Genomic DNA, 27,170 nt, shown 5'->3' with positions numbered 1-27,170 from the left:
TGTGCCAGGTCTCTATGCACCCGCATCATTGTTAGAGCTGTCGAAGCTCAACCCCACCCTGTTTCTGAGATTGATATGTCACTGAAGGGATCAAGCACAGTATTGACTTTCGAGGACTGTTAATTTCCTTCCCTGACCATGACGACATTGACGTGGACTCCCTCCATCTATCTCCCATGATTGTTTATTGCTAGCTTGCTCAAAAAGCAAAACAGCACCTACTTTAATGTAGAGCGTGCTTTAGAAGTGTTGCACTAGTGATACAGATCTTTTGGAGAAGATCTGAAGGGGGATTGTGGAGAATATATATTTATATATGCAAGAGTTACTCCTTTATATTCATAGTCATATTTGAAAACAGCTGGTGTTTTTCTATTTGTTCTCTTTCAGTTTGTCCGCAAGTAAACTGTGTGTGTTAACCTTGAAGCTTTGGAATGTGGGGAGTTGGAGTACTCCCTAAATATCTTATCTTTAGTCGAACAATGAACCTGTATGTCTCATCTGGGGAAGGTGGGGGCTGTTTGCGGGTTCAAGAAGTAGTCTCTTCCCGTTTGAATGTTAGAACAACTTAGGAAGCCGGTATGAATAATATTCCAATTCTGTTTTGATGATCCTTCTTACTCAGCATATATGTCATCAAAAGAACATGGGATTGACCAGTAACTTAAATTCCCTTGGAGGAACATCTGGTCTGACGCAACAGTACCTACTGTACTGTATACTTGTTGAAATACCCTTTTTAGAGCAAATATCTACCCAAATGGCCACTTTGTTGCTGCCAAAAATGTATTTTAAGTAATATTTTGATATTGACAGATCTCTTCTCTGTATATTTTACCAGAATACTCTTATGGGCATTACATATATATAAATCCAGTACCTACTGTACTGTTTACTTGTAGAAATACCCTTTACAAAGCTAAAACATACCAAAACAACCACTTTGCTGCTGCCAAAAATTGATTTCAAGTAATATTTTGATATTGACAAATCTCATCTCTGCTTATTTTACTAGAATACCCTTATGGGCATTACATATATCAAAATCAAGTACCTACTCTACTGTTTACATGTTGAAATACCCTTTTTAGAGCAAATATCTACCCACTTTGTTGCTGACAAAAATTGATTTCAAGTAATAATTTGATATTGACACATCTTATCTCTGTATATTCTACTGGAATACCCTTATGGGCATTACACATATATAAATCTAGTACCTACTGTACTGTTTACTTGTTGAAATACCCTTTTCAGAGCTAAACGCTAAACAAATTGCCACTTTGCTGCTACCAAAAATTGATTCCAGATAATATTAATAATAATAACAAAATTGTCAGAATAATTGTATAAAAGTTATCACACAATTTGTGTTACATTGAGTTCAGGTCCCCTGCGAGAAGACAAAAGCTGTTTTTCATCTTATCAAGCAAAAGACATGTAAAACTCTACTGTGTGCGATTGGATGGGACATGGGGGTGTCGGTTTCTTTGATCTATAGACAGCAAAAGGAAGACCTTGTTTATCCAAGATCGACAAAGTGGAGGGAGCAGACCTGACGCAGTTCCACCTTTTCTTTGAACTGTTTACGACCGAGGGGAAAAGCTGTTTACGACCTCCCTCCCTTTAAAAACAGCTGCAGCTATGTAATCAGAAAAGGCCCAAATAAAAGAGGACGCGTGGAACTCCCTCGTCAGAGCGTGGTGGGAAACTGTACGAAGTTGCAGCCCAGACGTTTCTCCTCATGAGCTAAATTGAATCCTGTCTGTGTTTGATTTCTTTGCTTCTTGTCTTGTCTAATAGATGTCATCGGTGTTTGAACCTGACAAAAATGTCAAAACATTTCTCTAAAACACAATATTATACATTCTGAAAATGTAAACGATAGCAAAAATATACCTACACATTTCAGAAAATTTCACTCGCAAACCCATCCATCCATCCATTTACTACCGCTTATTCCCTTTGTGGTCACGGGGCGCGCTGGTGCCTATCTCAGCTACAATCGGGCGGAGAGCGGGGTACACCCTGGACACGTCGCCATCTCATCGCAGTCACTACCAAACACTTTGTTTAAAAGAGTTTTACTGCTTTTTTAGCCCTTTGAGACACTTGTGATTTAGGGCTATATAAATAAAAATTGATTGATTAATTGATACTGTACCAAAATTCTAAATAACTAAAGAAAACTGTAACTGAATGTCTTAGTGTGATGTCATTCTGTGACAGACAAATGGTACACAGTTTCCACATGGTGAGGACATTGATGGTCAGACTCACTGTCCTACGGATTACCTCAACTTCTGCCTAGACGTGATCTGCCCTGCTAAGATTGTTCAGTGCTACCCTAATGACAAACTCTGGGTAACACAGGAGGTTCAAGCTGTGCTCAACAAGAAGAAAAGCTGCCTTCAAGAGTGGAGACAGGGAGGCAATGAGAGCAGCACAGCGGGAGAAGAAAGGACGCGTGAGGAAGGCTAAGGAAGGCTAAGGACAGCTACAGGAAGAAGCTGGAGCAGAACACATGATGGAGGTCTGGGAAGGTGTGAAAACCATCACAGGCCACAAGACAAAGACCAGAGCAGTAGGGGGGACAATAGAGAGGGCCAATGAGATGAATAACTTCTTCAACCAGTTCAACCAGCACGTGTCCCCCCACCCCCCACTCCTCATTGCATCCACCCCCTCTTCTTTGCCCCGCAAGCCATGGCTGCACCCCCCTCCTCCTCCTCCACCAGACATTAGTCATCTCTGTGGACCAGGTCAGAGGTCAACTGAGGAAGCTGCATCCTAGAAACTATCTGGTGCGCACCAGAATCTATCCGGTGTGCACTGCGTATTATTGAAAGGCCTACTGAAATGAGATTTTCTTATCTAAACGGAGATAGCAGGTCCATTCTAGTCATACTTGATCATATTGCTATATTTTTGCTGAAAGGATTTAGTAGAGAACATCGACGATAAAGTTTGCAACTTTTGGTCGGTAATAGAAAAGCCTTGCCTTTACCGAAAGTAGCATATGATGTGCGCGTGACGTCACTGGTTGTAGGGCTTCTTACATTGTTTATAATCATAGCAAACAGCAGCAAGAGATATTCAAACCGAGAAAGCGACGATTTCCCCATTAATTTGAGCGAGGATGAAAGATTCGTGGATGAGGAAAGCGACAGTGAAGCTCTAGAAGAAAAAAAAAAGACGAGGGCAGTGGTAGCGATTCAGATGTTATTAGACACATTTACTAGGATAATTCTGGAAAATCCTTTATCTGCTTATTGTGTTAGTAGTGTTTTAGTGAGATTATATAGTCGTACCTGAAAGTCGGAGGGGTGTGGTGACCGCCAGTGTCTCTGAGGGAAGCCATGGAGGAGTCAAGAAAGTCACAGCTGCCTCTTTGACAGCTGCAGGAAGAACCACACAAGCTCCGCTCATGTTTACGATAAGAGCCGACTTATTACCACAATTTTCTCACCGAAACTTGCCGGTTGATATGTGGTAGAGAAACATGTTTGCTTGACCCCTCTGTTCCATATTAAAGCTTCACAACAAACAAAGAAACACCGGCTGTGTTTGTGTTGCTAAAGGCAGCTGCAATCCACCGCATTTCACCAACAGCATTCTTCTTTATAGTCTCCATTATTCATTGAACAAATTGCAAAGGATTCAGCAACACAGATGTCCAGAATACTGTGTAATTATGCGATTAAATTGGACGACATTTAGCTGTGAGTGGTGCTGGAATAAAATGTCCGCTACCACCAATAACGTCACAAGCACGCGTCAACATAAGCGTCATCATTCTGCAACGTTTTCAACAGGACACTTCGCGGGAAATTTAAAATTGCAATTTAGTCATTGATGTATAAACTATCAGACTGCGTGGTCGGTTCTAGTGGCTTTCAGTAGGCCTTTAAGTACAGTCTTTTATTTTCCTACATGCAAACAGTGTTATTGTTCAAACTGTGTGTGATGCAACAGTATTTAAAATGATTTAATATACTTGTTAAATAATGTGTCTTCCTTGTTTTTAATGAATAATTAAGGCCTACTATGCTACTGTATTTTAATGCTGTTCATGATGGTGCTACTTGGAAATCCAAGTATTTTCTGAGGTGGTACTTGGTGAAAAAAGTTTGACAACTACTGAAGTAGTGAAGTTGTAAACTACACTGGCAGACACCATTTTGTTATACCCAAACAGCGTCTGCTCATACATCGCGCTTCCAACGAGATCCCGTTCTTTCCCCCCGAGTTAGAAAGTTCCAGAACTGTTCACGTTATACCATCTCATCTAATTGTGGAACATGTGAATGTTTGAAGTGGAACTAAATGTGATCTCTGAAAGGGGTACACATTATTTCCAAAGCAGGGCCCCCATCCACATATACAATACTACTACATATCTGATGAAAAATAACATTATTTTTGTTTTTTTTAATTGTAAGTGTGCCAAATCACCTCTATTTGAACATTATCTAATGGAAATGACTGCTGTCTGATAATCACATCAATAACACAAAAACAATCATGTGTCTGAGTACACCTATTGATAAATTATTAATCAAACACGTCATGTTTAAAGTTAGTAAAGATGTGAGAGTAAGAAGTAAACAAACCTGTTCTGTGTAAAACAACTTGAGGTTTCTTGAAAACAGCCTCCAGTAGTTGACGTAGTCTCATGTTGTCATCTTTTGTCCGAGAAAGTTCCTCCTCGTACTCTGCTATGGTTCTTTCACACATTTTCACACAATCACAACACTTTACACTCACACTTGATCTTAACTAAGCGATGTGTTGATCAAATCCGCGTCTCTTTGTTAGCGGCTAACAAGCTAAGCTAACTAGCATGCTAGGCTAACTAGCGCGCTCAAACAAGGAGCAATCTAAGCGGGCCTAATAATGTCCAAAGTTGAGTGAGACGAGTGGAGTTGATGCTGACACGGAGGATGAATAAAGTGTAGTTAGTAGATGTGCCGAGGCTTAGAAGCGTGTGTGGAGTAAAGGAGGACTTTGCTGCGAAGAACATATCCTCCACGCATGCGTCACTTAGGGGCGGGGCCAAAGAGTCATGGCTGTGATGTTTTGAGCTAGGGAGTATAAGAACTACACTACCCAGCATGCAGCAGTAGTGACGAGCATGCGCGGTAGCCCTGTGAAGTGGTGTATGTCGCCATGCGGACAGCTAGAATGTGGTTATGAGTACCAGAGGTGGGTAGTAACGCGCTACATTTGCTTCGTTACATCTACTTGAGTAACTATTGGGATGAATTGTACTTCTAAGAGTAGTATTCATGCAACATACTTTTACTTGAGTATATTTATAGGGAAGAAACGCTACTTTTTCAGACACACATTCAAAGTAGGATATGCATGCCTGCGTTTTACCAATCAAAAGCCGTCACTGGTGACGTTGGACCAATCAAACAGAGCCAGGCGGTCACGTGACCGTCCACCTGGAACCCGACTTAAACAAGTTGAAAAACTTATTGGGGTGTTACCATTTAGTGGTCAATTGTACGGAATATGTACTGTACTGTGCAATCTACTAATAAAAGTATCAATCAATCAATCGAAAGTGTAAAGGAAAAAAGACACTTTTATTTCAACCATATTTCCTGTCCAAAGCCTAAAGACTGATCGCACAGTTCCTGTCTTCACAATAAAAGTGCCGCTCCATCGCGCCTGCGCTAACAAAATAAGAGTCTCCAAAAGCCAGCGCAAACAAGCTAGCAAGCTACGGAGTTTGCCGCCAAAGTAACAACCAACCTCAAAGACATGCACCTGGGGATAGGTTGATTGGCAACACTAAATGGTCCCTAGTGTGTGAATGTTGTCTGTCTATCTGTGTTGGCCCTGTGATGAGGTGGCGACTTGTTCAGGGTGTACTCCGCCTTCCGCCCGATTGGAGCTGAGATAGGCACCAGCGCCCCCCGCGACCCCAAAGGGAATAAGCGGTAGAAAATGGATGGATACTGTATATATAAATGTATGTATGTATATATGTATATATATATATATATATATATATATATATATATATATATATATATATATATATATATATATATACATATACATATATATATATATATATATATATATATATATACATGTATATATATATATATATATACTGTATATATATATAAATATATATATATGTATATGTATATATATATATAAAAATTATACGTGTCTTTGTGTATGTTTATATATTTACATGCACTGTATATGTATATATGAGGTAGATCACCTCGACTTGGTCATTAATTGAGTAATTGATTGAGGATGAAAAACTTATTGGGGTGTTACCATTTAGTGGTCAATTGTACGGAATATGTACTATACTGTGCAATCTACTAATACAGGTTTCGATCAATCAATGCCTACTGAGCCTATGGTGCTATATTGTGGCTCAATGTGCCATATTTTTTTTATTTTAATGTATTATTATTTAACATATATTATCGTTTTAGTTGCTTAAGAGATATTCCTGTCTCTGAATTTGCTCTTTGCTATTTTTATGTTTTTGTGCATTATTTTTTGCCGTAGTCATTAAACAAACAGGTTACTCTTCAGTTACTCAGTACTTGAGTAGTTTTTTCACAACATACTTTTTACTTTTACTCAAGTAAATATTTGGGTGACTACTCCTTACTTTTACTTGAGTAATACATCTCTAAAGTAACAGTACTCTTACCTGAGTACAATTTCTGGCTACTCTACCCACCTCTGCCTATGATGAAAATTACAGACCTCTGTCATCATTTTAAGTGGGAGAACTTGCACACTCGGTGGCTGACTAAATACTTTTTTGCCCCACTTAAGTGTTTTCTTTGAGTTGAGGTCACATGACCAAAAAGTTGTTGATTAAAAGAAAAAAGGAAAAACTGGAAAATGTAACACATGAGTCGGCTTTAGCAGTGATGAACAAACAATATGAAAGTAGGTTTGAGGTTCTAGGTCACATGACTGAAGCTACTGACAATTGAAATGTTCTTAGTGAGCCAATGACAAGTACTTTATTGACGGTCCCTTAAACTAAAGCACTTGTCAGCAGGGACTGACAGACGTGGCATGAGTTTTCAGTGCCGGGAACAAACAGTCAGCCTGGCTGGATGTTGAATATCTGTTGAATATCCAACTTCTGAACTCATTTGACCTCTGTTCGGCATTTGGAGATCACTCCAGCAGCACTGAGAGAGGACTCCGCCTAACTACCTTTAGGTAAATGTTGCAATCGTTAATACCAACAAAGAAATTCACAGAAAAAATGTTACAACGTAGGTAAAGTAAGGCTCCACTTTTCCAAAAGTCATGGTAGCTTGATGCTAATATACATTGGCTTTGCTATTGACATGCTACTGATTAGCATTAGCAATTTCTCATGATCTTAACCCCCCACCAAATGAGTTGATTAAAACTATGACTAAGACGAATGTTAGAATCAAACAGCTGGTGCGTAATAAATCCAATATTTACAGTATGAACACTTTTTTGGGCGCAAAAAAGAAACACTATGAATTTACACTACTGCCATCTAGTGTATTGGACTTGCAACTGTAAATAAAATTACTTGTAAATGATCATTTGGTAATAATTCAAGAAGATAAAACAAAAGGACAACAATATACAGTATCATTTTAAATGTTGCAATAATGATTGAGATTTATTATCACAAACACAATTATCACCACGCACAAAAGCACCAAAAGTGGTACCGTTGAGAACAGGTATTGATTTCGGGGTACCGGAATCTGAGCCGTATCGGTTGAAATGTGAACAGTACCCATCCCTACCAGCAAGTGTTGTTGTACTGGAAACTAATTTACAAACACAACTTCATCACACACAATACTCCACTATGGAATTGTTCTTATATTAAAATGAGAAACAAATCCATCTTTGTACAGCAATGGTTTGAAAAAGGCATTTGGTCACTGATGCACTTATTGACTGATAAAAGTATTTTATTATTTGAAGACATCAAGTACAACCTGCAAATAGAAAAATATGCAAAAATATATATATTTATATAAAGGCTTTTGTTCAAAATATTCTAATTACAGCATTGTATGGTGTTTAATTATTTGCTGTTTCTTCTTTACTGTATTTTCTCTGAAACCAAAAAATACTCATAACTTCAAAGTTTCCATTCATCCGAAGGCAAATGAGTTAATTTAAGAAAAAAAAGACGGAATTGACAACTTAAAATTTTTTTTAGGATTTTGTTTTGCAATTGAAGACAACACTTGTTCGTTCTGTGAGAGGGAAACACAATAAACGGTTTATTTTATGAATGTATGCAGAGTAAATCTCTGTGGGATGATGTACAATATTGGCTTTTGTCTGACACTCCAAACTTTGATTGATATTGATATTGTTTTGGGGATGTTAAAAAAGAAAACGTAAACTTTTTTAAAACACAATGATGGGGATTTTTTTGTTTTACCCACAAATGTAAGTTTGGAAACACAAAACCATCCTTTCACAAACATTTCAGTCATTTTCTCTCACTTTTTTATTGCATAAAGGTCTGGGGACATACATATAAAACAATCATCATATTACAAAAGAGAGTAATATAAATAATTAATAAAATGGATTAAAGACCCAACAAATGATTCATAAAGTCACACATTTTAAAATTGTATAAAAGACAACTGTTCAAATGATGTATAAAGTAAATAATAATATGCTTCCTGAAGTGGTCCAGAAGATGTTTCAGATGTGAACCAGTACATATGTATATCATATAAAGGTGATAATCTATGGGATGATTAATAATTAGAAATAAAAGTATGTAATACTTCAATATTTCAAACACCTATAAAAAACACTATTATGCGTAAGTCTAATATTGTATGATGAATATATACACACATACAATGTTTATTTAAAAACATGTCCTGTACTGTTCACTCTCACCTTTTCAATCAAATTGTTCTGTCCAATTTTTAATAAAAGTACACAATGTTGCATATTAATGCATGTACTTGCCTGACAAAAGCACATAAATGTCACACGTTTTATGTGCTTTTGTTGTTTCTCTCTCTGGCACTCATGGAGGGTGGACGCTCCCCTTTCATCTCCTGCTTGCTTCTTTGTTTTGTCTTAACTTTCTTGTTGCCTCTTTTTGCACTGCTCTCCAAATCTAAACATTGGAACTATTTAACTGGCCTCAACAAAATTGACAAGATCTTGGGTTTGGGGGAACCTGCTGTCGGGACGAAGCGGTTGTTGCTGGACACATGAGGGACTCTTGGGAGAAGGAGGGGGGCCGCGTGCCTGGCGACCCTTTTCTGTCGAGGACGTGAAGATATCCACCTATTCGGAATGATGACAACAGGACATCTGCTAATTGGAGTAAGCGTTGCTCTGGTTTGTCGACAAATTGGAAGTTGCTGGCAGTCTTCAAAGTACCCCAAAGCTGCCACAAATGATTGGAGGATGCGGGAAGAACTGTGGATTACATCGGACTGTCCACCCCGCAGATTTTGAGGACCAGTCATAGACAATTTAGAGTGAAAATCAAATTTTATTTTCACTCGCATACAAATCATTCTAACTTGGATTGTTTCCTTGGTTTTGAGATTCTCCCGAAGGACAGCGCAGCGAAGACACAACAAACTCCCTTTTTGTCTCTCATGGACACACACCTGTTGTTGTGGACTTTGGACAAGACAGTACAAATCATCAAGGCCGCGGAACAAAGACACACTGCGGGCTTACACACACACACACACACATACATCCACAAAAAAATATACGCCACACATACCCCCCACACCCCCCAACCCACCGCCATCGACGCAACGGTGATGAATGGATGGTCAGCGCCTGAGAGCTGCGGCCTACCACCATGACCTTGAACTACCTACTCTCTGTTGCTAGATATCTCGAGATGTTTGTTGTGATATGTATATGTGCTTTGCTATGGAGGTTTTTTTCCACTCCAGACTGGGCCCCCTTAGGAGCCCAGTCTGGATTGTATTTTTTTACTCATCCTTCCCCAGCGTTTACCTTTTTCCCATCTTTTAAGGGGCGCCTAATGGCGACCCATCAACGTTCTTGTTCTGTAACCCTGTACACTGTTTGTTTGTCTAATTTTGAGCAGGTTTGTGCTGAAAACAAAGTTTAGTTGTACTTGTGCAATGACAATAAAGACATATCCTTTCCTATCTTATCCTATCCTATCCTATCCTGTTAGAAAGTCAAAATGAAAGTCTTGACGGTTTATTTCAAATCCTGCAGTTTCATTTGCTGCTGCTGTTCTCACCAGCACACTTGTGTTTCTTACACTGGTACTTAGAAGACAATCTTTCACCACACACACTGCAACTCAACACTTTCTCTCCTGGGTGTCTTCTCATGTGTGCTAAAAGGTTTGATCGGTCACAAAAGCTTTTGTTGCAGATTGAACAAGAATGCGATTTTTCACCAGTGTGTGTTCTCATGTGTACTTTCAAACTGTTACTTAGTACAAAACCTTTACTACAGATTGAACAGGAAAAAGGTTTTTCGCCAGTGTGTGTTCTCATGTGTACTTTCAAATATTGACTTTGTGTAAAACCTTTGCCACAGGTTAAAGAGGAAAAATGTTTTTCTCCAGTGTGTGTTCTCATGTGCACTTTCAAATATTGACTTTGTGTAAAACCTTTACCACAGGTTGAACAGGAAAAAGGTTTTTCTCCGGTGTGTGTTCTCATGTGTAGGTTCAAAATGTACCTTTGAGTAAAACCTTTACCACAGATTGAACACGAAAAATGTTTTTCTCCAGTGTGTGTTCTCATGTGTTCTTTCAGAAGACTATAGTATTTAAAAGTTTTGTGAGAGTGAGAAGATGTGAAGTGAGTGTTGTCAGTGTGACATGTCTTATCATCTTTAGAGTCTTCATCATCAGTGTCAGGAGAGTGTGACGTTGTGTCCTCACTATCTGATAGTGGAGCTAAGAGCTTGTCTGCTTGTGATCCTCCACAGTGGTCTCCATCAGCTTCTGTTGTCATGTGTTGTGTTGAGCTGCTGCTTGGAGGCTCCCCCCCTCCCCTCTCCTCACTTTCACCTTTCACCTCATCATCTTCACTCTTCACAGGGACACCAGTCACTGGGAACTCCACCAGTCCTTCAACATGCTCTCCCACCTGACTGATGCTGTGTTCCTCCTCTTCCTCTTTAATGTGGGGCATCAGTGAGTCTTCCTCTTCCTTTTTACAGGGAAGGGTCTGTGAAGGATCCTCCTTCACCATCCTGAAGCTATACTCCTTTTTTCAGGCAGACATTGTTCTCCACAGACGTCTGCAGGACACAAAATGACAAACATGTTTGAGAAATGTCCAGTTTTGCTCAGTCACATGAGACTTTCAGTAAGTTTACATGTACTTAAAATAACAAGTTATTATATGAATTGGCCTGAAAACAAACACATTGCTCTTTACAACATTATTCACAGGAATAGAAGACCACTTTTTACGAGGGGTGGAAAATATGGCCTAAAATCTATATTGCCATATATACCAATCTCTCTGAGTGCAGCTGGGATAGGCTCCAGCGCCCCCTGTGATGTTAATGTCAGTTACTGATGTATAAACTTGGAGAAAAGATGAGGTTGTTTACAGTGTAAATCTGTATTCTGTATTGTTGTCTCAGCTATGCCGCCATCTTGTGGTCGAGTTCGCTCACTGCGAGGGCTGTGGGTTGAAAGTGTATTTCCTTTTGCTTCGTGCCTTGAACTCAAAGTAATGTTTCGTCATTGATCTCGCCAAGCAACGTGTGTGAGTGAAACCGGGGATTCCCATTGGATGTGGAACGGCGCCCCCATAGCGACAAACTTGTTCCGTTTTTTGTTTTCAAGTCAATGTGTCAGTTTCCACCACCTGGCTTCTATATTTAGTGGTCGACACAACAAAGTGGTTCAATTGAGCTAAAATCTGCTCGTGTGGGACAGGAAGTCATGCATAAACACAAATTAAATGATCCAGTTTACTTTCAAAGTAGAATATTCTGTTTAAGGCGGATGGTATTTTACACTTTGAAAAGTCCTAATGGACATGAAGTCAACTTGTCAAAAGGTTGTCAGACCTAATTTCACCTTCTTGACACAAATGGATGAAAACATTCTGATTCTAAAAGGCCCAAGATTAAAGAATCATAAAACAGGCATATCCTGGGCAGCTATACGGAGGTCTGTACTACAGCGTTGTATTAAAATGACTATTTCCATCTCCAACATGAAAGCGAGTGTCGCTAACACAACTGCACACAGGAAATCATGTGGAGGAGAATTGCAAGTAGTTGAAACAAAGATTGTGAATGACTGACAAGAGGCCCACTTTGTTCATGTAAGTCTACTGTGGAATAAACATACTCAGGTGCTGAGAGTGATGCACAAAGTAAGACCTCTTAGTCCAGTTTAAAATCCACAGACCAAGAAGGACACACTTGGATATAGCAATATATTGATGAGGGCAATAATTAAGTTATTAGGTTTATTTTCATTTATATCGGTCCCGGCCTTCGATTGTGTGAATATTTTAATGCCTCTGGAATTCGTATTTAATTCTTTTTAATACCACTTAAGGCCTTAATTTAGGCAAAGTCCATTCAATTAATTTTAATGCTTTTTAATGACGCACAGAAACCCTGCTAAAGCTCTTAAATTTAAACAAATGTGGACTGATCCATACAAAAATCAACAATAACAATACCAAGCATAATATCAATATAAGGTAATTACAGCAGTTTGATCGATATTTTGTATTATATATATTTTGTTGAGTTTTTTTACTGTTTACAAACTCAGTAAAAGGGAAGACTTTAAGGGCATAGACCTAATGATTTAATTCAGAGCCATATTTAAATATTCAATTGATATTCTAACACCAGCATCCTGTGTTTTTGTCTGATTATGATTGCCAACAAAAATGTAATCATTCAATTATCCTGATGACTTTAAATACCAGTATCCGCATTGGTACGACCGATACTGCCCTGAAACTATTTGGTACTGGATCGATACCAACATTTGTAGTATCAGCCAAAACTAAAGTATCAAACAACAAAGACAGTGATTATTACATTTGAACAAAAGAGAAGACTAAGTGATTACTACATTTTAACAGAAGTGTAGATAGAAACACGTTACATTAGAATGTTCCTAAATAAAAATATTCTTCATGGAATTATTGAGACATTTCTAGGATGTATTTACGATTTTTACGAGATTTTGATAGAATTTAATACAGTCTAAGGCAACTCGACAGTTTCAGGTTCGATCCTAGTCACTGCCGTTGTGTCCTTGAGCAAGGTACTTTACCCACCTGCTCCCAGTGCCACCCACACTGCTTTAAATGTAACTTAGATCATGGGTTTCAATATGTAAAGCGCTCTGAGTCACTAGAGAAACGCGCTAAATAAATATACTTCACTTCATATAAAAGGAAACCACACTTTTGTAATTTATTTTGCCTATCAAGAACACATATTTTTCTTTTTTATGCATTCTAAAAAGTAATAAATGCGATCACAATCTGTTTACAATAGAGGCTACTAGAGTCGCACTATTCTGCCTAAAAATAACTTGAAAAGCATCCAAACACCTCCATTAAGGTTTTATGTACATGCAGTAGGTATATATGTCATTTAGTAACAGGTACTTTTTTAAAAAGATGGAATATTTACGTATGTTTGCTTATTAGCGCATTACTTTCAAAAAAGCATCACTACATGTGCTTTTTTTTTTCAACATCACTAAATATTACACACTGCAGACTTCATGAGAGCCAACAAATATAATAAAACATCACTTACTGTACAATGTCTGCTGTCACTATGATGCAGACTGATAGAATCTTGTTATATTCCCGTTTACATGAAGAAAGACTCATAATCGTCGCACGATATGGGGGGTGAAGCCAAGCCTCTTTTCGGGCCTAAATTGGCTGTCAAAGGGAATCAACTTGTCAGAGTACGTCCTCATCCTTCTACTACCCAGGTGAGAGGCCACTTATAATAACAATATCACTAATACTTGGTTGGTATTCAAGCCACAAAATGCAAATGTAGTATTGTTGGTGCTTTTTGGATGGTTATAGAGGACCTCTCATTGGCTCCATTGCATGTGGACTTTTATTTACATTTATGAGTTACAATGTGATTTAAAAATATATATATCAATAGTCATGTATTTCATAATGATTGTGAAGAATAGAAAAAATTCCCCCAAAAAGTGCAGTTGTCCTCTAAATTCAAACGATTAGATTTAAAGGCCTACAGAAATGAGATTTTATTTAAACGGGGACAGCAGGTCCATTCTGTGTGTCATACTTGATCATTCACGATATTGCCATATTTTTGCTGAAAGGATTTAGTAGAGAACATCCACGATAAAGTTCGCAACTTTTGGTCGCTAACAGAAAAGCCCCGCCTTTACAGGAAGTCGTAGACGATGACATCACCCGTGTGATGGCTCCTCACATATTCACATTGTTTTTAATGGGAGCCTCCAACAAAAACAGCTATTCGGACCGAGAAAACGACAATTTCCCCATTAATTTGAGCGCGGATGAAAGATTCGTGTTTGAGGATATTGATAGCGACGGACTAGAAAAAAAACAAACACGATTGCATTGGGACGGATTCTGATGTTTTTAGACACATTTACTAAGATAATTCTGGGAAATCCCTTATCTTTCTATTGTGTTGCTAGTGTTTTAGTGAGTTAAATAGTACCTGATAGTCGGAGGTGTGTCTCCACGGGTGTCTTGACGCCAGTGTCTCAGGGGAGTCGACGGCAGCTTTATGGATGGCACAAGCTCAGCTTTTCTCCGGTAAGAAGCGACGTTTTAACCACAATTATCTCACCGAACCTGCTGGTTGACGTGTGGTCGTGATTCATGTTCTCTTGACCGCGCTCTGATCCATAGGAAAGTTTCACCTCCAGGAATTTTAAACAAGGAATCACTGTGTGTTTGTGTGGCTAAAGGCTAAAGCTTCCCAACTCCATCTTTCTACTTTGACTCCTGCAATATTAATTGAACAAATTGCAAAAGATTCAGCAACACAGACGTCCAAAATACTGTGTAATTATGCCGTTAAAGCAGACGACTTTTAGCTGTGTGTGTGTGCAGCGCTCATACTTCCTAAAAACCTGTGACGTCTTGCGTACACGTCATCATTACACAACGTTTTTAAGACGAAACTCCCGGGAAATTTAAAATTGCAATTTAGTAAACTAAAAAGGCCGTATTGGCATGTGTTGCAATGTTAATATTTCATCATTGATATATAAACTATCAGACTGCATGGTGGCTAGTAGTGGCTTTCAGTAGGCCTTTAGGAACCAGTACTAAAAAAAAATGGTACTTGGTATACAGCTCTTATCTTCACCACTAAACCTTTGAAATATGCTGACATATGTGCTGCTAAAGGTAAATAAACAGTAGCCATATTGAATGTTTGCCTTCATTTGACCAGGTGAGGTAAGGAGGACGGCCTCTAGGTCACATGGTTACACCCCAGCAATTACACTGTTGATGATTGATGAGCATTCATTTTTAAATGGTGGTGTTAAAAAGCAAATATATCTCCATCTTTAGTGATAAATGTGGCCCCCGGATGAACATGTGTCACAAACATTGTATTAGATGATATGTGGATGTTGTGCTTACTTGGACTGTGATGAAGCTGTGAGGACTCAGGTGGTTTGTCTTCATGCTCTTCAGTCTTCACAGAGACAACAGTCAGTGGAAACTTGCTGACATCAGCCTCCTCCTGCCCTACAGGACACTCTCCCTCCTGACTGATCCACACTTCCTCCTCTTCCTCTTTAATGTGGGGGGGCTGTGGATCCTCCTGCTGCTGAAGGGGACGTTCTTCTTGACGAGCGTTCATCTGTTGGACGTCCGCAAGACAACACAAACAAACTTCAGCTCAGATGTGTCAAATGTTGTTTAGTCTATCAAATATAAAATTTTCCAAGTGGACTGACACCACTCTGTGGTGATGTTCTTCTACACATGGAATAATCATCAGTTATTGATTATTATGAATTGTGTTATTGATCCTGTTTTCTGCATTTACATTAATTATTGATTAAAAAGTAACAACTTATAGAAAACCTCCTGCTGGGATTTTAATACCGTCATGACTGCATGAAGTCAGTCTGCACGTATAAAAGTTTCATTGTGCTGCAGCATCAAGTGACGCCAACTGGCTCCTCCCACTACCAACCTACCAGCCAACCTTGACGTGCACCTCCAAAATAGTCCCACCTCACGTCAACGGTGACCAGGACTACAGAGCTGTGGTCGGTTGGCTTTACTTTTACACACAATATCCTCTCCTTGTTCTCCATTACCTCCCTGCTTGGCACTCAGCATCAAGGGTTGGAATTGGGGGTTAAATCACCATAAATGATTCCCGGGCGCGGCACCACTGCTGCCCACTGCTCCCCTCACCTCTCAGGGGGTGATCAAGGGGATGGGTCAAATGCAGAGGACACATTTCACCACACCTAGTGTGTGTGTGACAATCATTGCTACTTTAACTTTCTTCTGCGAAAGCAACATTTTTAACCCAACAGAAAACAAACAGAAGTGCAGTGAAGCACGTGGAACAAGTGCCAGTGAGTATGTATATATAAATATATACATATACACATACATATATATACATATACACATACATATATATATATATATATATATATATATATATATATATATATAAATGTATAAATATAAACAAATATTTAGAATATTTGGGTACCTCATGTTTCGACTACAAACAAAATATTGATGCAAATTCATTTTGTCTGCAGTATATTAAAGCTATTTTTTAATATTTAACATTTATTTAATTAAATATTTTAGTCCGACTGAATAAGCATTAATCGCTTACAATTGTGCAAATAGTGTATTCGTAATAACAAACATCAGTTGATTTAATTTCCATGATATGTCCACCCAATGCAGCTGATAGGCTCCAACACCCCCTGTCCCCCCTCGCAACCCCAAATAGGGACAAGCGGTAGAAAAATGGATGGATGGATGTTATCAAGGTAATAGAAGTGCGTGCAAACATCATTTGTATTTATTGCTAATAAAGTTGACACCAACATAAAGCAGACCACTGCAATAATACATTATATTACACTGTCATTACAATAACAATAATATTTTTTTTCATCCTGTAAAGCATCTTTGAGTACACTGAAAAGTGCTATACCAAATAAAATGTATTATTATTATTATTATACCATGTGACTTATTCCAGACTCAAATTACGAGACGTTCGTTTCTTTCTAGTAACAAATATTTAATGATGTTAAGCGTGACTGTAATATACAACAGAAACAGTTAAAGTATTAAATAAGTCAATATAATTCTCATAGAGAACATATAAAATACACTCCTAAAAAAAACAAAAAAAAAACAGTTAAAGTATTAAATAAGTCAATATAATTCTCATAGAGAACATATAAAATACACTCCTCAAAAAAAAAACGCTCGCATTTGCTACAAAGGCCTGCTAGCGGGCTAAAGCTAGCAAGTTAGCTTCGAACAACATATGAGGTAAATAAGATAAATAATATGAAAATATATCATGTATATTACCTCATAAGCCGCGTGTACAAGAGAGGAGTGGAATATATTCTTCCTATTGTTACACCAGCAACTCTTTTTTGTCTTCTGTGGCCGGGCGAAGGAAGTGTGCACCACTCACTATTGTCCCAGTGAAACACGTGTTTGAAGGAAGTGTGCACCACTCACTAGTGTCCCAGTGAAACACGTGTTTGAAGGAAGTGTGCACCACTCACTATTGTCCCAGTGAAACACGTGTTTGAAGGAAGTGTGCACCACTCACTATTGTCCCGGTGAAACACGTGTTTGAAGGAAGTGTGCACCACTCACTATTGTCCCAGTGAAACACGTGTTTGAAGGAAGTGTGCACCACTCACTATTGTCCCGGTGAAACACGTGTTTGAAGGAAGTGTGCACCACTCACTATTGTCCCAGTGAAACACGTGTTTGAAGGAAGTGTGCAACACTCACTATTGTCCCAGTGAAACACGTGTTTGAAGGAAGTGTGCACCACTCACTATTGTCCCAGTGAAACACGTGTTTGAAGGAAGTGTGCACCACTCACTATTGTCCCAGTGAAACACGTGTTTGAAGGAAGTGTGCACCACTCACTATTGTCCCAGTGAAACACGTGTTTGAAGGAAGTGTGCACCACTCACTATTGTCCCAGTGAAACACGTGTTTGAAGGAAGTGTGCACCACTCACTATTGTCCCAGTGAAACACGTGTTTGAAGGAAGTGTGCACCACTCACTATTGTCCCAGTGAAACACGTGTTTTAAGGAAGTGTGCACCACTCACTATTGTCCCAGTGAAACACGTGTTTGAAGGAAGTGTGTACCACTCACTATTGTCCCAGTGAAACACGTGTTTGAAGGAGGTGTGCACCACTCACTATTGTCCCAGTGAAACACGCGTTTGAAGGAAGTGTGCACCACTCACTATTGTCCCAGTGAAACACGTGTTTGAAGGAAGTGTGCACCACTCACTATTGTCCCAGTGAAACACGTGTTTGAAGGAAGTGTGCACCACTCACTATTGTCCCAGTGAAACACGTGTTTGAAGGAAGTGTGCACCACTCACTATTGTCCCAGTGAAACACGTGTTTGAAGGAAGTGTGCACCACTCACTATTGTCCCAGTGAAACACGTGTTTGAAGGAAGTGTGCACCACTCACTATTGTCCCAGTGAAACACGTGCTTGAAGGAAGTGTGCACCACTCACTATTGTCCCAGTGAAACACGCGTTTGAAGGAAGTGTGCACCACTCACTATTGTCCCAGTGAAACACGTGTTTGAAGGAAGTGTGCACCACTCACTATTGTCCCGGTGAAACACGTGTTTGAAGGAAGTGTGCACCACTCACTATTGTCCCAGTGAAACACGTGTTTGAAGGAAGTGTGCACCACTCACTATTGTCCCAGTGAAACACGTGTTTGAAGGAAGTGTGCACCACTCACTATTGTCCCAGTGAAACACGTGTTTGAAGGAAGTGTGCAACACTCACTATTGTCCCAGTGAAACACGTGTTTGAAGGAAGTGTGCACCACTCACTATTGTCCCAGTGAAACACGTGTTTGAAGGAAGTGTGCACCACTCACTATTGTCCCAGTGAAACACGTGTTTGAAGGAAGTGTGCACCACTCACTATTGTCCCAGTGAAACACGTGTTTGAAGGAAGTGTGCACCACTCACTATTGTCCCAGTGAAACACGTGTTTGAGGAAGTGTGCAACACTCACTATTGTCCCAGTGAAACACGTATTTGAAGGAAGTGTGCACCACTCACTATTGTCCCAGTGAAACACGTGTTTGAAGGAAGTGTGCACCACTCACTATTGTCCCAGTGAAACACGTGTTTGAAGGAAGTGTGCACCACTCACTATTGTCCCAGTGAAACACGTGTTTGAAGGAAGTGTGCACCACTCACTATTGTCCCAGTGAAACACGTGTTTGAAGGAAGTGTGCACCACTTACTATTGTCCCAGTGAAACACGTGTTTTAAGGAAGTGTGCACCACTCACTATTGTCCCAGTGAAACACGTGTTTGAAGGAAGTGTGTACCACTCACTATTGTCCCAGTGAAACACGTGTTTGAAGGAGGTGTGCACCACTCACTATTGTCCCAGTGAAACACGTGTTTGAAGGAAGTGTGCACCACTCACTATTGTCCCAGTGAAACACGTGTTTGAAGGAAGTGTGCACCACTCACTATTGTCCCAGTGAAACACGTGTTTGAAGGAAGTGTGCACCACTCACTATTGTCCCAGTGAAACACGTGTTTGAAGGAAGTGTGCACCACTCACTATTGTCCCAGTGAAACACGTGTTTGAAGGAAGTGTGCACCACTCACTATTGTCCCAGTGAAACACGTGTTTGAAGGAAGTGTGCACCACTCACTATTGTCCCAGTGAAACACGTGTTTTAAGGAAGTGTGCACCACTCACTATTGTCCCAGTGAAACACGTGTTTGAAGGAAGTGTGCACCACTCACTATTGTCCCAGTGAAACACGTGTTTGAAGGAGGTGTGCACCACTCACTATTGTCCCAGTGAAACACGCGTTTGAAGGAAGTGTGCACCACTCACTATTGTCCCAGTGAAACACGTGTTTGAAGGAAGTGTGCACCACTCACTATTGTCCCAGTGAAACACGTGTTTGAAGGAAGTGTGCACCACTCACTATTGTCCCAGTGAAACACGTGTTTGAAGGAAGTGTGCACCACTCACTATTGTCCCAGTGAAACACGTGTTTGAAGGAAGTGTGCACCACTCACTATTGTCCCAATGAAACACGTGTTTGGCCAACATTTGTTCCGCGGTTGAGAACACCTCGATGACGTCACACAGGAGGAAGCACAAAACAAGATGGCGTCTGGCGGAGATTACGTTGGTTTCTAGGTCTTAATTACAGCGTACATGTGCACATGTGTGTCGTTTAACAGAGTAAACGTCGTTATTAATTGTTTGTATGCGGATACATTAGTCTGAGTGCACTTTGACGTGCTAGCCTAGCCTGCTGGTTAGCTTAGCTTGTTAGCTGCTAACAAAGAGAGGCGGAAGTGATCGACACATCAAAGCAGAGATCCAATGTAAGTGTAAAGTGTTTTTATTGTGTGAACATGTCTACATTACAAATGATGTGAGTGTTGCTGAATCAGCGACTAACTGCTGCTGTTGAAGAAAAATGTGTGATGTTAGAAAAAAAAAATGATAGCAGAGTACAAGGAGGAACTTTGTCCAACAAGAGAGGAGAAGGAGCAACAACATCAACTACTGGACGCTGTTTTCAAGGAACATCAAGTTGTGTTACACATCCATTCTTCTATCCATCTTCTTCTGCTTATCTGAGGTCGGGTCGCGGGGGCAGCAGCCTAAGCAGGGAAGCCCAGACTTTCCTCTCCCCATTCGCTTCATCCAGCTCTTCCCGGGGGATCCCAAGGCGTTTCCAGGCCAGCCGGGAGACATAGTCTACCCAACGTGTCCTGGGTCTTCCCCGGGGCATACTACCGGTTGGACGTGCCCTAAACACCTCCCTGGGGAGGCGTTCGGGTGGCATCCTGACCAGATGCCTGAACCCCCTTATCTGGCTCTTCTCGATGTGGAGGAGCAGCGGCTTTACCTTGAGCTCCCCCCGGATGACAGAGCTTCTCAGCCTATCTCTAAGGGAGAGCCCCGCCACCCGACGGAGGAAACTCATTTAGAATAAAATACAATAGACTTAATTGTCATTATATTTGCATATAACAATATTAAAGACTCCAGTTTAAGGTGCGGTAGGGGGGAACAAATATGGGGTCAAATAAATAACACAAGAGGTAATAAGGGAAAACTAACGATTGAAATAAACAGACCGCTTCGGCCACTTGCACCCGTGATCTTATCCTTTCGGTCATGACCCAAATCTCATGACCATAGGTGAGGATGGGAACGTAGATCGACCGGTAAACTGAGAGCTTTGCCTTCCAGCTCAGCTCCTTCTTCACCACAACGGATCGATTCAGCGTCCACATTACTGAAGACGCCGCACCGATCTGCCTGTCGATCTCACGATCCACTCTTCCCTCGCTTGTGAACAAGACTCTGAGGTACTTGAACTCCTCCACTTGGAGGCAGGGTCTCCTCCCCAACCTGGAGATGGCACCCCACCCTTTTCTGTACGAGAACCTTGAACTCGGACTTGGAGGTGCTGATTCTCATCCCAGTCGCTTCACACTCGGCTGCAAACCGATCCAGTTAGAGCTAAAGTTCCTGGCCAGATGAAGAGACCTAATCCTGCAGCCACCAAACCGGATCCCCTCAACGCCTTGACTGCGCCTACAAATTCTGTCCATAAAAGTTTAGAACAGAATCGGCGCTTTGGCGGAGTCCAACCCTCACTGGAAAAGTGTCCGACTTACTGCCGGCAATGCGGACCAAGTTCTGACACTGATCGTACAGGGAGCGGACCGCCACAATCAGACAGTCCGATACCCCATACTCTTTGAGCACTCCCCACAGGACTTCCCGAGGGACACGGTTGAATGCCTTCTCCAAGTCCACAAAACACATGTAGACTGGTTGGGCAAACTCCCATGCACCCTCAACAACCCTGCCCAGAGTATAGACCTGGTCCACAGTTCCACGACCAGGATGAAAACCACACTGTTCCTCCTAAATCTGAGGTTCGACTATGCGGCGTAAACTCCTCTCCAGTACACCTGAATAGACCTTCCCGGGAAGGCTGAGGATGCTTCTTCATATTGACACAAATATAAAAAAAAACACTAATCTTATGACGGATGTTTTTGCAATTGTTTTATTTGATCTTTCCCAACACCTGGTGGCCACAATAATTCATGAAGTCAAGCTCATGGCGCAGAATGTTGGCTAATGCGGACATGTTTGTTACTGTGTACGTATTAAGCAACTATAATTATTTGATATGCTTAAAAGTGCTGTTTTAGCTTAGCTGTTGTGTAGCTGCTAACTCCTGGCGTGTCCAAATTGCAGCCCATAGCTATGTTTTTTACCGACAACGGGGAGTGTTGAAAATGTGGTATTTGCGTGTCGGTCCAATCAGCGGCAGCTACGCCCTGTTTCACTGGCACACCATTTTAAAGAGGAAGCGGTGGATTCACTGAGCCTTCACATTAAGGAGGAAGAGGAGGACCCACTGACCCCTCACATTAAAGAGGAAGAGGAGGAACACAGCATCAGTCAGCAGGGAGAGCATCTAGAAGGACTGGAGGAGGTTGATGTCACCAAGCTGCCAGTGACTGGTGTCCCTGTGAAGAGTGAAGATGATGAGGTGGAAGGTGAAAGTGAGGAGAGGGGAGGGGGGGAGCCTCCAAGCAGCAGCTCAACACAACACATGACAACAGAAGCTGATGGAGACCACTGTGGAGGATCACAAGCAGACAAGCTCTTAGCTCCACTATCAGATAGTGAGGACACAACGTCACACTCTCCTGACACTGATGATGAAGACTCTAAAGATGATAAGACATGTCACACTGACAACACTCACTTCAAATGTTCTCACTCTCACAAAACCCTTGAATACCGTCGTAGTCTGAAAAGACACATGAGAACACACACTGGAGAAAAACCTTTTTCCTGCTCAAAATGTGGTAAAAGTTTTGTAATAAACCAAAATTTAAAATTACACATAAGAACACAAACTGGAGAAAAACCTTTTTCATGTTCAATCCGCGGTAAAGATTTTACTCATAAGCACAATCTCAAAGCACACATTAAAACACACACCGGAGAAAAACCTTTTTCATTTTCAATCTGCGGTAAAGATTTTACTCGAAGGGACCATTTCAAAACACATATGAGGTTACACACTGGAGAAAAACCATTTACCTGCTCAGAATGTGATAAAAGTTTTGTAATAAATTAAAATTTAAAAGCACACATGAGAAAACACACTGGTGAAAAACCTTTTATTTGTTCAATAAGTTCTAAAAGTTATATAGACAAATAGCAATTAAAATCACACATGAGAACACACTCTGGTGAAAAACCATACTCCTGTTCGAGCTGCAACAAAAGCTTTGTCACCGACAATCTTTTACAGCACACATAAGAAGACACCCAGGAGAGAAAGTGTTGCAGTGTGTGTGGTGAAAGATTGTCTTCTAAGTACCAGTGTAAGAAACACAAGTGTGCTGGTGAGAACAGCAGCAGCAAATGAAACTGCAGGATTTGAAATAAACTGTCCAGACTTTCATTTTGACTTTCTAACAACATCAGCACATATAACATGTGTGACATTGTTGTTTGTCTAACAATGTTGTTAATATGCTTCTACATTTATAGATTAGACACTTCAGATTAGTACTTTTATTTCAGTCAAGTACATGAGTTAATATACATATTTGTGTACTTTAAAATGAACACAACAATTTAACTGAAAAGGTGAGAATAAACAGTACATAAAATGTTAGATAAAATAAACATTTGATATGTAGACAGTCATAATTCACTTTTATAATTATTCGTAATAGTGTTTTAATTTTCCTGAGGGAACTCTCCTTAAGGAATCAATAAAGTACTATCTATCTATCTATCTATCTATCTGTCTATTTATCTATCTATCTATCTATCTATCTATCTATCTATCTATCTATCTATCTATCTGTCTATTTATCTATCTATCTATCTATCTATCTATCTATCTATCTATCTATCTATCTATCTGTCTATCTATCTATGTTTTTTGAAATAATGAAGTGTGACATGTTTTTTATTTTCTAATTGTAGATGATTCCATAGATGAACTCCTTTATATGATGTACATATTTGTTTTACATGTGTTCATACCTTTGCTTTTGAGTACACATAAATCCCTCTTAGTTCATATTTACTGCTTCACATCTGAAACATCTTCTGGACCACTTCTGGAAGCATATTATTATTTACTTTATACATCATTTGAACAGTTGTCTTTTATACAATTTTAAAATGTGTGACTTTATGAATCATTTGTTGGGTCTCTATAATTCATTCTATGAATTGTCTTTATTACTCTCTTGTGTAATATGAATATTGTTGTGTGATTGTTTTATATGTATGTCCCCAGACTTTTATGTAATAAACAATGTATGTTTCAACTAAAGTTGTGTACAATAAATGTAGTTAATATTTGTGGGTTTGTATTTTATTCTATTTATTATCGCGGTCAATTTTTAAAATGTTTTCCTCATATGATTTACATGTAGTTTCCCACTTACTTCATCATGTAGACTAACTCAGCCTGGAGGATGTGTGTAATGTTGAGATGTTTTGGAGATGACTTGGTTTGTTTGGATGTTGTCAACCTGTCAATTGTTCTATTTAAACTATTAATGTTGTCAGATCTCGCGAGAGAAACAAGCAACCAGCTCTATTACTTCTTCTTCTTACTGGCAGTTTGCAGCCACGACTTGAAAGGTTCATACTGTCACCTACCGGACTGTAGAGTATAGTGTGGGCCATAGGACAGAAGGAGGAAATCCTATTAAGAACCTGTGGAGGGCAGCAGTAAACCTAAGATGTTCTACTAGTCTGCTGGAAATAGAAAGAAGAAGAAGAAGGAGGGGAAAGCAAAATGGCGTTTGATGGAGAAAGTCTAAATGTGGGCATTATAGTTCTGTATTTGTAATCAGTGCATACATGTGCACATATATGTCCTTTTATATAGACTACCTTTTATTTTGTTTCCAGAGTATCCTGGTTCCTTGATTTTTGTAAAGACAAATAATCTTCAATCGCGCTGCTTGATCAGTTTGAATTACTAGATGGATAGCGGGAAAAGGAAAAATATGTGACAAGGAAGGCTGTGCATGGTGCGAGTCAGACAAGATGCCCGCGCCCCAAGTGGAACAAACATTTGAACAAAGGGGTTATAGGAACATTGGGAAATGGGTTATACTTGGATAACACTTTTCTACCTTCAAGGTAACTCAAAGGGCTTTGACACTATTTCCACATTCACACACTGATGGCGGGAGCTGCCATGCAAGGCAATAACCACGACTCATCAGGAGCAAGGGTGAAGGGTCTTGCTACCAGTCCCTTTAAGAACATTGGAATGTGGGCCAGGCCCAACGTCAAGCCATCAGAGCGCTGTCCAGTGCTGTGGAACGAGCAAGCCAGTGGCACTGGATCAGAAGGAGAGACAACAGCTGGGCTCCAAAATGACCAAGACCATGAGATTTTAAGGGGGAAAGGGAGAGGGGAGCATACTTTGGATGCTAGGAGTTGCTACTGAGCTCTCTGGAGGTGCAGTGGGCCTTGTCAGTGAAACACCGGTGAAGGAGTGAGCCCGCCTGATGACCCCAATGCCACCTTTCCTCCCCCATAACATCATACCATGTGTCTGTGAAACCAACTTGGAGCAATCTTTGCGGTGCCCAAAGCTGCCATGAACATCCGTCTGTGTAACCACGCCCGGCTTGACACGACAATTTTGTGATGACTATCATCCCCACCCACGTTTCTCAAGGGAAAAAGGATTGGAACATCTCACCCCGCTCAGGTATGGCTTGGCTCAGGGAGAAGGACGCCCCTGCCATTCAGTCCATGGCATTTTGAGTATTAACATCATATCCTGTGTTTGTAAAACATATAAAGAAGAAAATATCAAAATTAAATCATCATGGGGTATCAGGCCTGTTTGCAGGCATCGATAATCTGGGCTCTCCAGTCTTCTCCGTCGTCCGCTCAATGTATGAGTTCCATATTATTGATATTTCCCATAACATTTCTTAGGCTGCTGACATATGTTGTTCGTTGTTGACCTGGAGCTTTCTTTCCTACTAGTTTTCCTGCTAACACCAGTTTATCTAAGCTGTCTTTTAATGATATGACTGAGGAATTTCGGCTGCCTATTTCGAATCGTTGCAATTAGAGATCTTCTTATTTTAGCCTTTGCCAATACTTCTTCATTCCTTTTCTTTTCAGTCTATGAGTTGCAGAGTATTTTTCTGAATAACCACATTTCGGGTGCCTCTAATTTTCTAGATTGTTGATTGTTTAATGTACAGCATTCACAGCCGTAAAGTAGGACAGACCGTACATATGTTTTCAGGACTCTGACTCTAAATATAAATTCAATATTTAATAACAAAACACATACTCAACAAATAATAACTACATTTACTGGACCCAACTTTTATTGAAGCATAAATTGTTTAATTGCATAAAAGTCTGGGGACATACATACAAAACAATCCAAAAAAAAAAATTACAAAAGAGAGTAATAAAGACAATTAACAGAATGGATTACAGAGACCCAACAAATGATTCATAAAGTCACACATTTTAAAAGTAAATGATCTTGAATAAAACACAAATGATGTAAAAAGTATTTTTTTTTCCAAAAGTGGTCCAGAAGAACACGTGTTTTTTACTTTCACCTTTTCAGCCAAATAGTTCTCTTCATTTTTAAATCAAAGTACCAAAAATTACATAATAACACATGTATTTACCTGTAAAAAAAAACACTAATCTAAATTATCTAATCTATGAATGTTAGGATAATATTAACACGATTATGGCACACACACAACAATGATGTCACACATGTTATATGTGCTGATGTTAGAAAGTCCTTATTCAAGTTTTGACA

The 27,170-nt window shown here is 39.9% G+C and overlaps 1 protein-coding gene across 4 annotated transcripts in view; it reads right to left on the bottom strand.

Annotated features, from left to right (window-relative positions):
• The window catches only part of LOC133547472 (zinc finger protein 709-like), a 28,023-nt gene extending 22,965 nt beyond the window's left edge, over positions 1-5,058 (bottom strand). For 3 of the 4 annotated variants that reach the window (XM_061893155.1, XM_061893157.1, XM_061893158.1), the window contains exons 1-2: positions 4,614-5,058; positions 3,312-3,398 (exon numbers count right to left, since the gene is read on the bottom strand). In XM_061893155.1, coding sequence (XP_061749139.1) covers positions 3,312-3,398; positions 4,614-4,737 — 211 coding nt within the window. In that variant the 5' untranslated portion in view covers positions 4,738-5,058. The remainder of the gene's footprint in view (positions 1-3,311; positions 3,399-4,613) is intronic. The other variant, XM_061893156.1, reaches the window with a different exon arrangement.
• Positions 5,059-27,170: the final 22,112 nt, after the last annotated feature.

This window comes from Nerophis ophidion, unplaced genomic scaffold (genome assembly GCF_033978795.1).
Source record: "Nerophis ophidion isolate RoL-2023_Sa unplaced genomic scaffold, RoL_Noph_v1.0 HiC_scaffold_117, whole genome shotgun sequence".
NCBI lineage: Eukaryota > Metazoa > Chordata > Actinopteri > Syngnathiformes > Syngnathidae > Nerophis > Nerophis ophidion.
This window is presented reverse-complemented; position numbering and strand designations above follow the sequence as displayed.